The sequence below is a fragment of the Patella vulgata genome, chromosome 2 (genome assembly GCF_932274485.2).
Source record: "Patella vulgata chromosome 2, xgPatVulg1.2, whole genome shotgun sequence".
NCBI classification, from domain to species: Eukaryota; Metazoa; Mollusca; class Gastropoda; family Patellidae; genus Patella; species Patella vulgata.
The window spans coordinates 41,481,221-41,494,491 of NC_065880.2; the positions used below are offsets into that span (position 1 = coordinate 41,481,221).

The 13,271-nt window shown below is 33.6% G+C and overlaps 1 protein-coding gene across 4 annotated transcripts in view; it reads right to left on the reverse strand.

Annotated features, from left to right (window-relative positions):
- Window positions 1-13,271, reverse strand: part of LOC126811799 (CCR4-NOT transcription complex subunit 3) — a 29,176-nt gene that overhangs the window by 13,953 nt on the left and 1,952 nt on the right. For 3 of the 4 annotated variants that reach the window (XM_050537716.2, XM_050537715.2, XM_050537718.2), the window contains exons 2-11: window positions 13,033-13,100; window positions 12,605-12,676; window positions 10,884-10,973; window positions 10,277-10,405; window positions 6,941-7,036; window positions 6,432-6,539; window positions 6,021-6,126; window positions 5,303-5,415; window positions 4,902-4,949; window positions 4,348-4,430 (exon numbers count right to left, since the gene is read on the reverse strand). In XM_050537716.2, coding sequence (XP_050393673.1) covers window positions 4,348-4,430; window positions 4,902-4,949; window positions 5,303-5,415; window positions 6,021-6,126; window positions 6,432-6,539; window positions 6,941-7,036; window positions 10,277-10,405; window positions 10,884-10,973; window positions 12,605-12,676; window positions 13,033-13,100 — 913 coding nt within the window. The remainder of the gene's footprint in view (window positions 1-4,347; window positions 4,431-4,901; window positions 4,950-5,302; window positions 5,416-6,020; window positions 6,127-6,431; window positions 6,540-6,940; window positions 7,037-10,276; window positions 10,406-10,883; window positions 10,974-12,604; window positions 12,677-13,032; window positions 13,101-13,271) is intronic. The other variant, XM_050537717.2, reaches the window with a different exon arrangement.

The window sequence follows — 13,271 nt, forward strand, 5'->3', positions numbered from 1 at the left end:
CTCTAACTCAATATTTTCCATAATATTTGAAATTAAAAACTCAAATTAAAATTCAATATTGGTCCATTTCAATCAATATTGATTTTGTTATCTTGCTGTGAAAAATATGTGATCCTAATATCCAATATTTAAGACAATGAAAATTTTAAAATCAAGTTGTGTATTTCTGTGGTTTTGGGCACCATTTGTAATGAACAAAGAAAAACATTTCCTACAAGACAATGCAGGAGTAATTAGTAATTGCTGGTTCAAAAACTGCTGTTCAATTTTGACGGCTCATGTATTTCACCAAACATAACTGATTACAATGATATATAATAAATAAAAGTCATAAACAAATCAGTTTAGGGTTTGGTATAGGGACCTTGAACGACTAATTAGAGCAACTTGTTGTTTGAAAAAGCTGATTAATAAAACAATGAACAGGCCACTATGGTATAAATCAATCTACTTTCGGCTCTATTACAAAGAGTTAATTATTACTTGTTGATTTAGAGTGAGAGCGAGAGCAAAGGGGTTTAACATCCACTCGACACAAACTAGGTCATTTCGAGACTAACATATGGTTCAATTTTATTTCCATAATTTGATTGTGCGTAGTGGTCTTTAGCAGTGGGAGGAAACCGGAGGAGCCGGAGAAAACCCACTAGGTTGGACAGGCGCCCCTACTCCTTGTCACGTACAACCGGTGAATCGAAACCACGTCAGTTGACTTAATGACAAACTTTATTATACAGCGTGCACGTGCTAACCATTCAGCCATCCCCCCCCGTTGATTAAGAAGTCAATCAGCTTTTCAGCTCCAATCTGTATGAGTCATACAGTTGTGAGAATAGGCCATGTAGTTCATGATCTGAGTAATAAACACAGGGCCCTTATTCACGAAAACTTAAACTAAGATACAATCAATCAAAAGAAATACTGCAATTCGATTGGCTGACCAGTAAAATCAATTTGCATATATCCAATTTGCATATTGGTCAGCCAATCGAATTGCAGTATTTCTTAAAATTTTGATTGTATCTTAGTTTAAGTTTTCGTGAATAAGGGCCCAGGTAATTTTGATAATCCTGTAAATATACAAGCTTAGTGATTATTCATAATATGTCCAGTAACTTGCCTATGTGGAAAAAGGCCACACGGGCGAATGAAGACAATCCAACTAATAAGCCTATTTAACAGGACTTTTTGATAACACTCTATGCTTGCGGACCTGATATCCAAAATAATTTGCTATAATCACGCTGAAAGAATTCTTGTGCTGTAGCAAGACAAATTTTGTCCTGACTCCTTCCCACCTATGCAAGGACATTAAGAATATGCCAAAAATACGGTTTCTAACTTTACTCCTGCTTAGCCAGAGTAGGGCATCAGGGAGCTTTGCTGCACAATTACTGGCCAAGCCAACATAAATTTTTTTAAATAGATAGGTAATGTATGGACCCTCCTGGGGCTACACCACCATCCCCTTAGGCCTGGATATATCCATCAGAATGCTCTCTTTTTCATTAGTTATTAATAATAATTGCCGGGTAACTTATAATAGACAACGAATAACTTTCGTCACGAATCTGTTTTAATTCACAGTGAATACTGAATTTTCCCATGACTTTGCATACAAATAGACTGCAATCATGCCTCTGGCGATCAATGCTATAATTCTAATACCATATAAGGTTCTTTGCCACATAAGGCATGCCTATTAAACACATACTAATAATGGTGTTATTTGGCGTAAAACACGCACAAGCTTCACAGGAATGAATAATAAGCAAGATCTGATAATACGTGGAAATTTGCAAAGCCTTTTGACCAGTGATTAAGCTATCAATGTAATGCTAAAATACCTTTAATTTTTATAAAGAAGACAATGTTTACAAATTACATACCATGAACTATTCTCAGGATAGTCATTATTCAGGAATATTATTATAGGAAAATTTAAGCAGGTGTACCTATTTGTAGTTATTTTTTGTGGTAATCATATATATTAGTCTATTCAGAATAATACATTCTACATAACAAATTACTAAGAATTATTTGCTTAATTAAAAGTACCATATTTCCTACCCTGACCTATTTTGACACAATTCTGGCAGTTTGTTTCAAACTGATTTAAACTTTGTGAATTTTGTATCTCAAATGACAAGCGATTCCACAGACACTGAAGGCCTCATCACCAGTGTACATTTATCATCCATTTTGAATGCCTTAAGCGCACGATAGAATTAACTGATAATGAATCATAAACAAATCAGTTTTGAATTCAGTTTGCACTGGTTGTAAACACAATACATTTATAGATTTGAAAGTATCATTGGCCCGACTGGGAAAATAAAAGCAGATATTCTACCTAGCATTAGAATGCTGAATTATTTTTTTTCTTGGTATGCTGGTTTTAGCTTGGATTTATTTTATAATCCTGACAAGACCACAATACCACTGTATACAATTTTCTTCTCTATTTTCTCCTGAGAACAGCTAATTTTGTGCTATTTTTAATATGACAGTTAAATTTGACAAGCAGTTCTTTATTCCCAATTACCTTTATATCCATCGATCCAAATTAAGCTCTTTTAATTTGTACTGTGATTTTGTCCTCAAAAATTTGTTTGTCTGGACAAATAAAGGTGCTCAAATACAGGCTTAAGAACGATGGATATAAATCTTGTAATTTGAGAAGATTTACGTATAATAATTAACCTATACTATTCTATTTGACTAACCATCAATTATCAACAAAACACTCACTATAATCCTTTGTTGACAACACTGTATGCTATTCTTTAACACAAAAAATTATGAGCTGGCAATTTCTGTAAGTGTGTCAAGGACTCTATATCGTCTGGATATTAAGGGTTTTTTGTTAGCATTCTACTGTTCTGCTACATCTGGACTTATGAATATGGGCAAATATATTGGACATGTCCTACGTGGATTGACAAATATGGCCAAACAGAAATAAAAAAACGTAAAAAAAATATTTATTGTACTAAGGATAAGCTTATAACCATGACTATTGCTAATCTCAATTCTCAGTGAGGTGGGATTATGTAATTAGTAGACCAACCCAATCATAGTGTTATACACCTACCTTGATTGACTACCGATTTAACCTGCCTGGATTGACTACTTAATGTGTTTTCTCCTTTGTAAGAATTTTAATCCGATTGATATCGGTCAAAAAGGTGTGAAAACAAGTCAAAAAGATGATTGACCTCTGTATCAACTTGTCAGCTGATCTGTAACTGTTGTTCAGTTCATGATAAAATTATTAATACATTTAACAGTAATTTTGAAAATCCCATAAATCCCATATCACTTGGTAATTATTCGTAACATGTCCAGTAAGTAGCCTTCTAATATCCTAAATTATTTTCTACAAGCACAGTCACAGAATATTTTAATCTGTAATCATTTACTATCGAACTGACCATGAGGTGTTTAAAAAATAATATTTTGATTGCTCATATGTACAGCATAGATTATTGCCAAGTGAATGACATGTAAAATCCATAAAAATATTTTGATGATGAATGAGGTGCCATCAAAACAAAATATTTTACCATATAAGACAGCTCCATAGCCCTACCATATAAAAGGTTAAGTTATGCAAACAGCAAGGCCTGACAATGCTTGGAACGCTGCCATGTCTTTTGATGAGTGATTAAGCTACCAACAATTTTAAAATACTCTTTTATAAAGAAGATAAAAAAAGTTTAGACATTATTAACTATTCTTATCGCATACATTTTGCTTTTATTTTCTATCATATAAATGAAGACAGGTAATTATTGAGGAATGTAATTAATATGAATAAAAATATGGAAAATATCAAGATGCACCTATTTTTTAAAAAAATTTGTGGTAATTATAAATAATTCAGACTATGATATAAATAACATTTCTGAAGCTAACAAAGACTTCTGTAGTCCCTATACTGTTAACAAGCCAATTGTTGAAGGACGGACAGACGTACAATGGCGTTGTCATAACATTCCCACACACTAAAATGTGGGCGTATAAAAATCGGGTTGAGTGTGTGTGAAATAGCTTTATTTAACGTCCGCTTCCACCAAAGTGATATCGCAGACAAAAACTTCATGATATTTGAAAAGAAGCTTATAATCAAACATGGAAATTTCTATCATAAGTATAGTACGTTTTATAGTGTGTTAACTGACATATGGGTCACTAGAAATTTCAGACAATTTTCATGTCCCAGAAGCAAGGATACAGATTAAAATATGTAAAAATTTGACATGTGATTTGAAATGTGAATGATATTGATTAAAAATATTTAAGGAAAGCTTACCATCTTTATTAAAAGTAAAATAGCCTACTCACCTTTGTTGTTTAGTGGGAGTGATTTGTACTTTGTTATTTGAAGGTAATGGTGTAGTAGAAATCTGTTGGTTGTTTTTGTTTTTCTATGAAAGAAAAACAATAAATAGATTTGATTTTGTCATATTTGTACAACCTGTTATAAGACTAAAATGTTTATTGGGGGGGGGGGGGGAGAGGAGAAAGAGACTTTACTTTTCATATATATCTAAATATTATAGTCTCTGATTGTCATCTGCAGGACTGTCAATCACTTGCAAACCATAATATTATGTTAGTTGAATCTCTAGAGGGAACATCAGTCCAAAAATGGTTTAATTCCTTTCAGCGTTTACACAAAGTTATGATGAATTAAAAATTTATCAATATTCGGTATCCAGTAGATATTGTTCAACACAAGCCTGTGTCCAAAAAGTGTGAGGGACCCATTATGAAAGTACCCTGCTCTCTTTGAAAGGTGGGTAACAATAATAAATTTGAAGACATTTTTAGTAGCATGGATTAAACTGTGAAAAATTAGATACTGCCCCAAAAATTCAAACAACGATCTTACTAACCTTTTCTGCTTGTGAGTTATGCCTTTTTCTGTCATTTTCCTCCTTCTCCTGATAAAAATCAAATAAAAATATAATTAAAATAAGTTGCCTTATCTTTCAAACAATACTTCAAGATATCAAAACAAACAAAACTTTCTTCAAATTATAATACCAGTTTCAAATATAAATGGTTCTATCATTCTGACCTCAACCAAACCAACAATCTCAGCATATTTTACAAAAAATTCTTGAAAACTCCACAAGCAAGAACACTTGATGTTGACAATAAGCAAATGAGAGTATACAATTGATCTTAGTAGACTTACACTGGAATGGTTGGATATAACACTCGGACTAGGTGATGGTGAGCTAGAATTGACAATAAGCAAATGAGAGTATACAATTGATCTTAGTAGACTTACACTGGAATGGTTGGCAATAACACTCGGACTAGGTGATGGTGAGCTAGAATTCGTGGATGTTGGTGTTCCTGTTAATATGATGTCATCATTTGGAGGAGATGATGCTAAAAGACCTGAAAAAAGCAAGAAAACAATGCTGACATTAGAATTAAAGCTAAAAAAAGAATAAGGCACATTATTTCAACAGGATAGATTTTAAGCTGTACCTATCACTCTTTGTGCGTGGTCATGTGACACTAGTTCGATGCAGTGTTTTATTACCCGATGCACTTATGCAACTCATTATATAAAGTAAATTTAATCAGTGTCATTTAGCTCTAGAGGTGATCACATTTACTGAATGAACAGGTAAAGATTCTTGGACCACCGTATAAAAGGAGTTTGATATTGAAAAGTTTGCACATAGTGAAGAATTCAGTAATGACGAATAAATTATCACCACCATTCAATTCATTCATATAAATTAATTACTGCTTTAAATAAAAAATTATTTTTTAAATTGTTCTTGAAATATTTTAAAATTGCTAAAAGCCAGTATTACTGGGCTGTACTGGACTTTTAGTACAAAGCATTATACTATTTAAGTATCCTGGGATTTCAATTCAGTATTAAGACCACTCCACTAAGACCTATCTTTATCAGTCCCCCAATTGGTCATAATGGCAGGATTTCACATTCTCATATCAATAACTGTAAGACCATATGGGAAATTCTGTACCTAAATCTTCTAACTGTAAATCATCATAAAGGAACTCATTTTCTTCAAAATCAGGATCTTGATTGCTATCAACATAATACTCCACATCTTCTCTTATGCTTTTCATCTAAAATTTTAACAAAAAAAGTTTATTATTAAGGATTGAACCCATTATGCTCTATTCTGAATCTAGTTCATGCTAACAAAGTTTATTCTGCTTGCTAATAAAGGACTAGATAAAAAGGCTCACGGGTGTTATTTTGATCTCAACTAGTCTAATTTCAACTGTCTGCACTGTATTCAAATTTATATCAACCATAAAGTTCAACTTTGCATTTGAGAACACTGTTTTGTTGATTTGGTGTATTTCAAAAACCCCTTCCAATTTGGTATAAAAACTACAGATAGATATGTCTTTATAAAACAACTTACTTTTTCCACCGTTAGTGTTTCATTATCCACCATTCTCATTATTGTTTCTAATTTTTCTATATGGAACAAATGTCGATCTGTATGGTTTTTTAAACTTTCTAATCTTTCCTATGAAAGAGAAAATAAATAATTCAGTGACAACCTATTATCATTTAGAATATATAGATATTTAAATAAAAAAAAAAAAAGAATTACAGAATAAAAGTTCTTGTGTAAAGGCTACCTTCCATATATATTGCCTTATTCTTTATCATAAATTTCTAATGAATAACAATGTACATTTACTGGAATTATAAATTCCAAGAAGGGGCTATAATTCGAGGAATAATTGATGGACTGGGCTTTTAAGTCTCACTATTATCAATAATGAACAGAAAAAAATGAGTATAAAATTGTCGCTACATTTAGACTAGAAATTGAGACAATGCACTGTAATAACCTAAGAGCCATGGTTAAAAGATTATACACAAGACAGAAAATGTTGATTTTCTATAACAATGCCAACATACTTCTCTTTCTGCTTTCTTTTTCTTGGATGGACCTTGCAATTGTTCTATTTCACTTTCAAATTGATCTAGTTGTAACTTTAATCCCTCTATCATTTTCTAAAAAAATAAATAAAATACATCACACTTATACTATACTTAAGACAAGCCCCATTTTACTTGGGTAAGCATGTTATGGTATAATGTTCCTTTAAATCTAAGGAATTTCCTAAAACTTATGATAAATTGCATTCAATAAAACAACTTTGGTTCAATTCTGTTCAGTATTTACAAAGATATCATGAATGGAAAATTTTGCAGCATTCTGCATTTTGTACAGACGATATTGTAAAAGATAGGTTGTCAGGCAACGAAACATACTCCCCACAGCAGCTAAATTTTCCGAGGTCAACAAGGGTTGTTGCATATTTAATCTTTTGTAGTTATAGGGGGAATTAAGGCTGACCTTAAAAATATCTTTGTTTCACCAAACCCGACCCACCATCGAGGAGAAGGGTCGGTAGGTCGGGTTTTTTTCAGATTTTTTTTTAAGAGCTAATTTGACAGCTTGATAATTTTCCGGGTGCAAACATTCGTCTTCATTTATTGTCAAACAAATCAATGACATCGGGATTTTTCGTGATGCACGGCTCGCACACGAATTGCCAGAAACTGACGTTTGAAACTCCCTCAACACGTTTTTTAACGATCGTGCGGGTTGTGCCTTCATTTTTCTCGAAAACGGATATTCAATATCCGTTTTCGAGAAAAATAGAGGCAGAATCATTTCGTGGGAATGGACGTGCTTTCGTATACAACTATTTTGTTGAGAAGCGACACCTATGATGCTTTCGTCTTGATCAACCAGTTTCAATAATGAATCAAACCATAGCCATAGTAAAGGGAAATAACTCTCGTAATATAATTCAGGTTGACACACAAAATAAAATAAAAAGATCGCGGAAAAGTGCAATAAAATAATTTAAGTCGGGGGTGGTTTTAGTTAGTCGGTTGCGTTAGGCGAAACAAAGATATTTTTAAGGTCAGCCTAACAAGACAATTTCGTAACAGGTCAGATTATAATTTTCATACTTTGGGGGTTCACAAGGTGCTACAAACTGAAAAAGGGCCTTAACTCTGAAAGAAATATACAAAAATTGTTGAAATTCAATAGACTTTTTCGTTTCACTAACACAAATGATGCATATAATTTTCATTAGTGTATATTATTGTGATCGCACATGGTAATAAAGTGAGAGAGAAAGAAATGGTGTTTAACGTCCACTCAACACAAACTAGTTAATTTTGGGCCTAACATATGGTTCAATTTTATTTCAATAATTCGCTTGCACGTAGGAGTCTTTAGCAGTGGAAGGAAACCGGAGGACCCGGAGAAAACCCACGAGGTTGGGCAGGCGACTCTACTCATTGTCACATACTATGCCGGCCTTATAATAAAGCGTGCACGTGCTAACCGTTCGGCCATTCTCCCCCCTCCCACATGGTAATAAAACCCTGATGAATATGTTGCTAAAAACAGATGGTGCCCATGCATCAATGGTTTATTTAACAGAAAGTAAAGTAGAACTCTCACGAGACGGGAGAAATTACGAGAAATGGCACGTGAAAATTTCCAATGAGAATAATTCCGGAAGAATTAGATTATATACTCTTCAAACAAAAGTAGAGGATATAAATATTGCAAATACCTATGCAGGTTGCGATATCATAAATAGTCATGGACATTTGACATGCTTTGAGAGTATGTTCACAGATGAAGAACTTATCGCCCCAACAGAACCACTTAGCTGCACATGCGACACGCAATTGCACCATACCCGTGGAAGGGGTTCATTGTCAAATTTGACACTTCAAAGAAGGGTTGATGAAAACTGCCGCCTGCTGGTTTATCTATCCATGTTTGCTTTCCTATCGGTTCTTGCATAAGATTTACTGTTTAGCCTATCTTTGCTTTAGTGTGTTACGTTTAATTTGGCCGTGGCACTGCAAGAGGAGTGGGTCAGATTGCCCCAAATCGTGATTGGACGGTTGATTAGGAGCATGCCACGACGAATTGCTGAATGTCTGAGGATTGGTGGAGCAATTACTCATTATTAAGACAAAAATCAAAAAACGTCCATTTCCACTTTTGACGGTGTATCTCTTTGCGAGTGAAATGAGGCCGTCAGATAAGCAGCCCATATGAACTGTTTATGTTCATATGTAGGCAATTGGCCTGTTATTAACATATACTGGTTACTGCTAATAAAAACAGCAGTGCATTTCAGCAGTTTTGTATTGTTTCTAAATATCCCCTACTTTTTTTGAAGAGTATATTTTGATGGAATTGTCAAGTGTTTATGAGCATATTTTGAATAGGGGTTATGTTTTTAAACAAAATTTATACAAGCTATATTTATTTAGAAATGTTGACAAGCATTTCTATTGAAATCCTATATGTAGTTATAGACGATAGCAGAAGTTTGACTTGACCGTACGACTACGAGTGCTATTATTTAGCAGACGATGTTTATTATCATTTATGTAACCAGGAATGACCCCTTACATGCAGTTATTGATCTTCAGAACCATTTCTCATACATACAACTAATCACTTTCCTTAATATCAGATCACTTTCCTTAATTTCTAAATCACTCTTCTTATCGAAACTGGGGGAGCCTTTTTATGGGAGCGATTTTTTTTCAATTTGTTCATTAAGGGGAGCTTTTTTCGGCTCTCCTCTAAAATACAAAAATCGACTGCATATAAACAAGCCTGAGCAGCCTATAATTTTGGCTAAAATCTCCACCGAATAAGAATTTAAGATCTAGCATGTTTAAAACTACTCAGTTGGTGACTGAAAACCAAGTGACTAAACTGGGAAAAAACTGGTTTGGAATGGTAGAAAGTGGGACCAGTAGATTTAAGAAATGAAACGAAATGGGGTTTAACATCCTACTATTCTGCTCTGACTGGGCTAAGGAAGACGGGCTAGTGTGCTATGAGGAAAATTTTGCCAGGGCAGCGGCACTATGGTCTACTCTTATGTCGATTCCAACTGCTAAAGGAAGTTTTACGTGCACGCCAATGTGTACCAGGGACCATCCGAACGACTAGGCAGCAGTTCTTGTCTGGTCCTCCGTCCTGCCCCACTGACAAGACGAAACCACGTTGGAAAATCCCGATGATTTTTCTCAGCCACAGTAGATTTGAGAGGTGCACTGTAAATTAATTTTCAGGACGCTTATTTGCCCATGCCTTTTCTAATCACCTTTATCTTGTAACTGGGCTCCATGTGAGAATATAATATTTTGTGCATTGTCAACCTTATTTGCATAATTGGGTTTTGGAATACTTACTGATAACCAGTTTGTTGCATCTTCTTTCTCCTTTGTCTGAGGATCAACTTTGGATGCAGCACCTAACCCTTCTTTTGAGTAAGCTTTTGTTTTTGTTTCTCGCTCTACAACCTTAAATCTTTCCATTTGCTATTAACAAATAAATCAACAATAATAAATTTCATAAAATAAAAGTTCTGCAGATTTCTTGCAATTGTTTATCATTATTACCTATGCTGTTTGCTGCTGCAGTGTCTGTGTGTTTTTTGTGTCTTCTCCGTAAAATTGACTTATGTATTTTGTGTATGTGTGTAGTGCAGTCCTCCTGCACTTACTATAAGAGCTCTCATTATATATCAATCTGATTAAAACACAGATCCTATTTTGTTTCATTTTTTATAGTTCAAAATTTCATTTTACTTGTCTTTACTACACTAGGATCTGGAAGAGTTGTTATATAACCCGTATTCATGATGATGTGAGGGATTAGCCAATGAAACGGTCTGTTACTGTCTGTGAGGTGCACAGAACAATGAATAACCCACTAGAAACATCAACACTGATTGGTTAACTGAATGTCTGACGTCATCATTTTATGAAAATAAAAACCCCCAAAAATAGCACTTACTGTTTCTATAAGCTTCCGATGGTCTAAAAGGGCACTTTTGTCCTTTATATCGTTGCTGGCACACCATGATTTTATCTGATCTCTTTGCCGCTAAAATAAGTAAAATGGCAAAAAATGGAGATTATGACAAGAATGTTCAAAATTTACTTTTAAATCAGCCAATTATTTTTTAATTATTTGTGACAGGGCTTTACAAAGGAATTCCCAGTTTTATCAATGGACATTAAACAGAATAAAAATAACAGATCTGTTTCAAAGATACTAGAATTCTGGCCAAATAAACATACGATAAGCAGTTTGTAAACTGTCAACATTTGAATGTTATGTTATAAAGTTCTGAATTTAATTTCTCCAGAACATTAACATTTTGAAGTGCAGATTGAAAACTTTTGGTGACAGAATTTAAACATGGTTCTGTTTAATAACAATCTCAGAAACTGCTGCCTATAGAAAGATTGCAGGGATAAATCTGAAAATTACTATGATAAACAATCCATATCATTGTACTACTGTAGCTATGAAACATGTATTCATGAAAGTTTTTCGAAAAATACAAAACCTGTACGGTAAGTTTTTTTTAGTTAATTTTAAGGTCATGATAGACACGGGGAATATCTATGAATAAACGATGCCAAACTATAATTTTAATCCATAGATTTCTATGACAAGGGTAATAATTCAATGAAACATCAATTACCAGACAACAAAGCATAATGCTAGTCAGCAGCTGTGAGCTAAACATCAACAATCTGACCATAACTGAAGCCTATAAAGTGCTAACAAGATTTTATTACAAAATCATTTCAATGGGATAGAGAGAGAGAGAGAAATGGGGTTTAACGTCCACTCGACACAAGCTAGGTCATTTTGGGACTAACATATGGTTTAATTTTATTTACACAATTCGCTTGCGCATAGGGGTCTTTAGCAGTGGGAGGAAACCGGAGGACCCGGAGAAAACCCACGAGGTTGGACAGGCGACCCTACTCCTTGCCACGTACAACTGGGGATTCGAAACCATGCCAGTCGACTCAATGTGGGTGTATAAAAATTAATGATAAGATTTAAAATCAACATTGATGGTGTTATCTTACCATCAAAAGATTGGTTTCTGATGTCCAATATTTAAGACATAATGAAACATTTAAAATCACGTGCCAGAATACTTTTGAGTGCCATTTGTATTGAACAGTGACACGTCCCACAGGAGAATACTACCAGTGTAGACTGGAATAACCAGATGCCAAAGATTGCCATTCAATTTTGACTCTTTGCATATTTCGCCAAAAATAACTGATTAGACATTACAGTAAAAACAGAAACGATTGCCTTATATACATTCATATTACATTAATATGTGTTGCGACCCATTTGTGTCCATTTCTAGATGTCAAAGAATTCAGAATTAGCTCCTTTAAGTTTAGAACTAGTGAAGAATCCCGGTTAGTTCATAACAAAAATCTCAACACAGTCAATGGGTGAATAGATACTAGGATACATTATAAAGTTAAGTTTTCATGTAATTGTTATGACATATACATAACCTATTAACCCTTTCAAGTTCTTTCAAATGCTGAAGAATTATTACAACAAGAAATGTTCAAGACCCGAGTCAATAAATGGTGTACAAAATTAAATCATTGGTTCAGGTTTGGTCAGTTGCCAGTAAAATCACAAGTTTACTGATAACATGCGAATAATAATAGGTGGGTGGCCTGTACCTGTAATTTCTTTATTTCCCGTTTCAGATCAGTTTCATATTTTTCTTTTTGATTTAAACTTGCAGAATTTTGCTAAAAGACAAAAATACATTAAATAAGAAATAAAAACTTTAAAGCAGCTCAGACATAAGATTGTATTATAAATAATGTTAAAAAGATAATTAATAAGTAAGATATGATAAAATCTAACAACTTACGATTGGAGTCTTACGACAAAAAAACTAAATAAGCATATAATAATAATTAAAATTAGTTCACTTGTTGCAGTTTAGGATGTTACTGTCTACTTTGACATACTTATACCATACCATAATCGAAAGAAGCATATATTTGATATTACTGTTAATGTAATAATCACAATATTTAAACCTCGTTCAACAGTCAGCCACTTAAACTGAAATTAATAGAACACATCAATTATTAAGTACCTTGTTCCATATATCTTCAAATGTTTCTACACCCTCCTGAACTTTTTTAAGGCATCTATCAATTTCACCTAAAATGAAAAATTCATAAAAAAAGATAAGCTTATTTGTCCAAAACTATGTAATGAAATGGAGTTTAACATCTTGTTTTCCTGCACCAGCTGTGTGCAATGAAAAAAGATTTTCCATGCGGATGACAGATAGCTAACAGTAAGTACAGCCTACTCTTATCTTGATTTTCA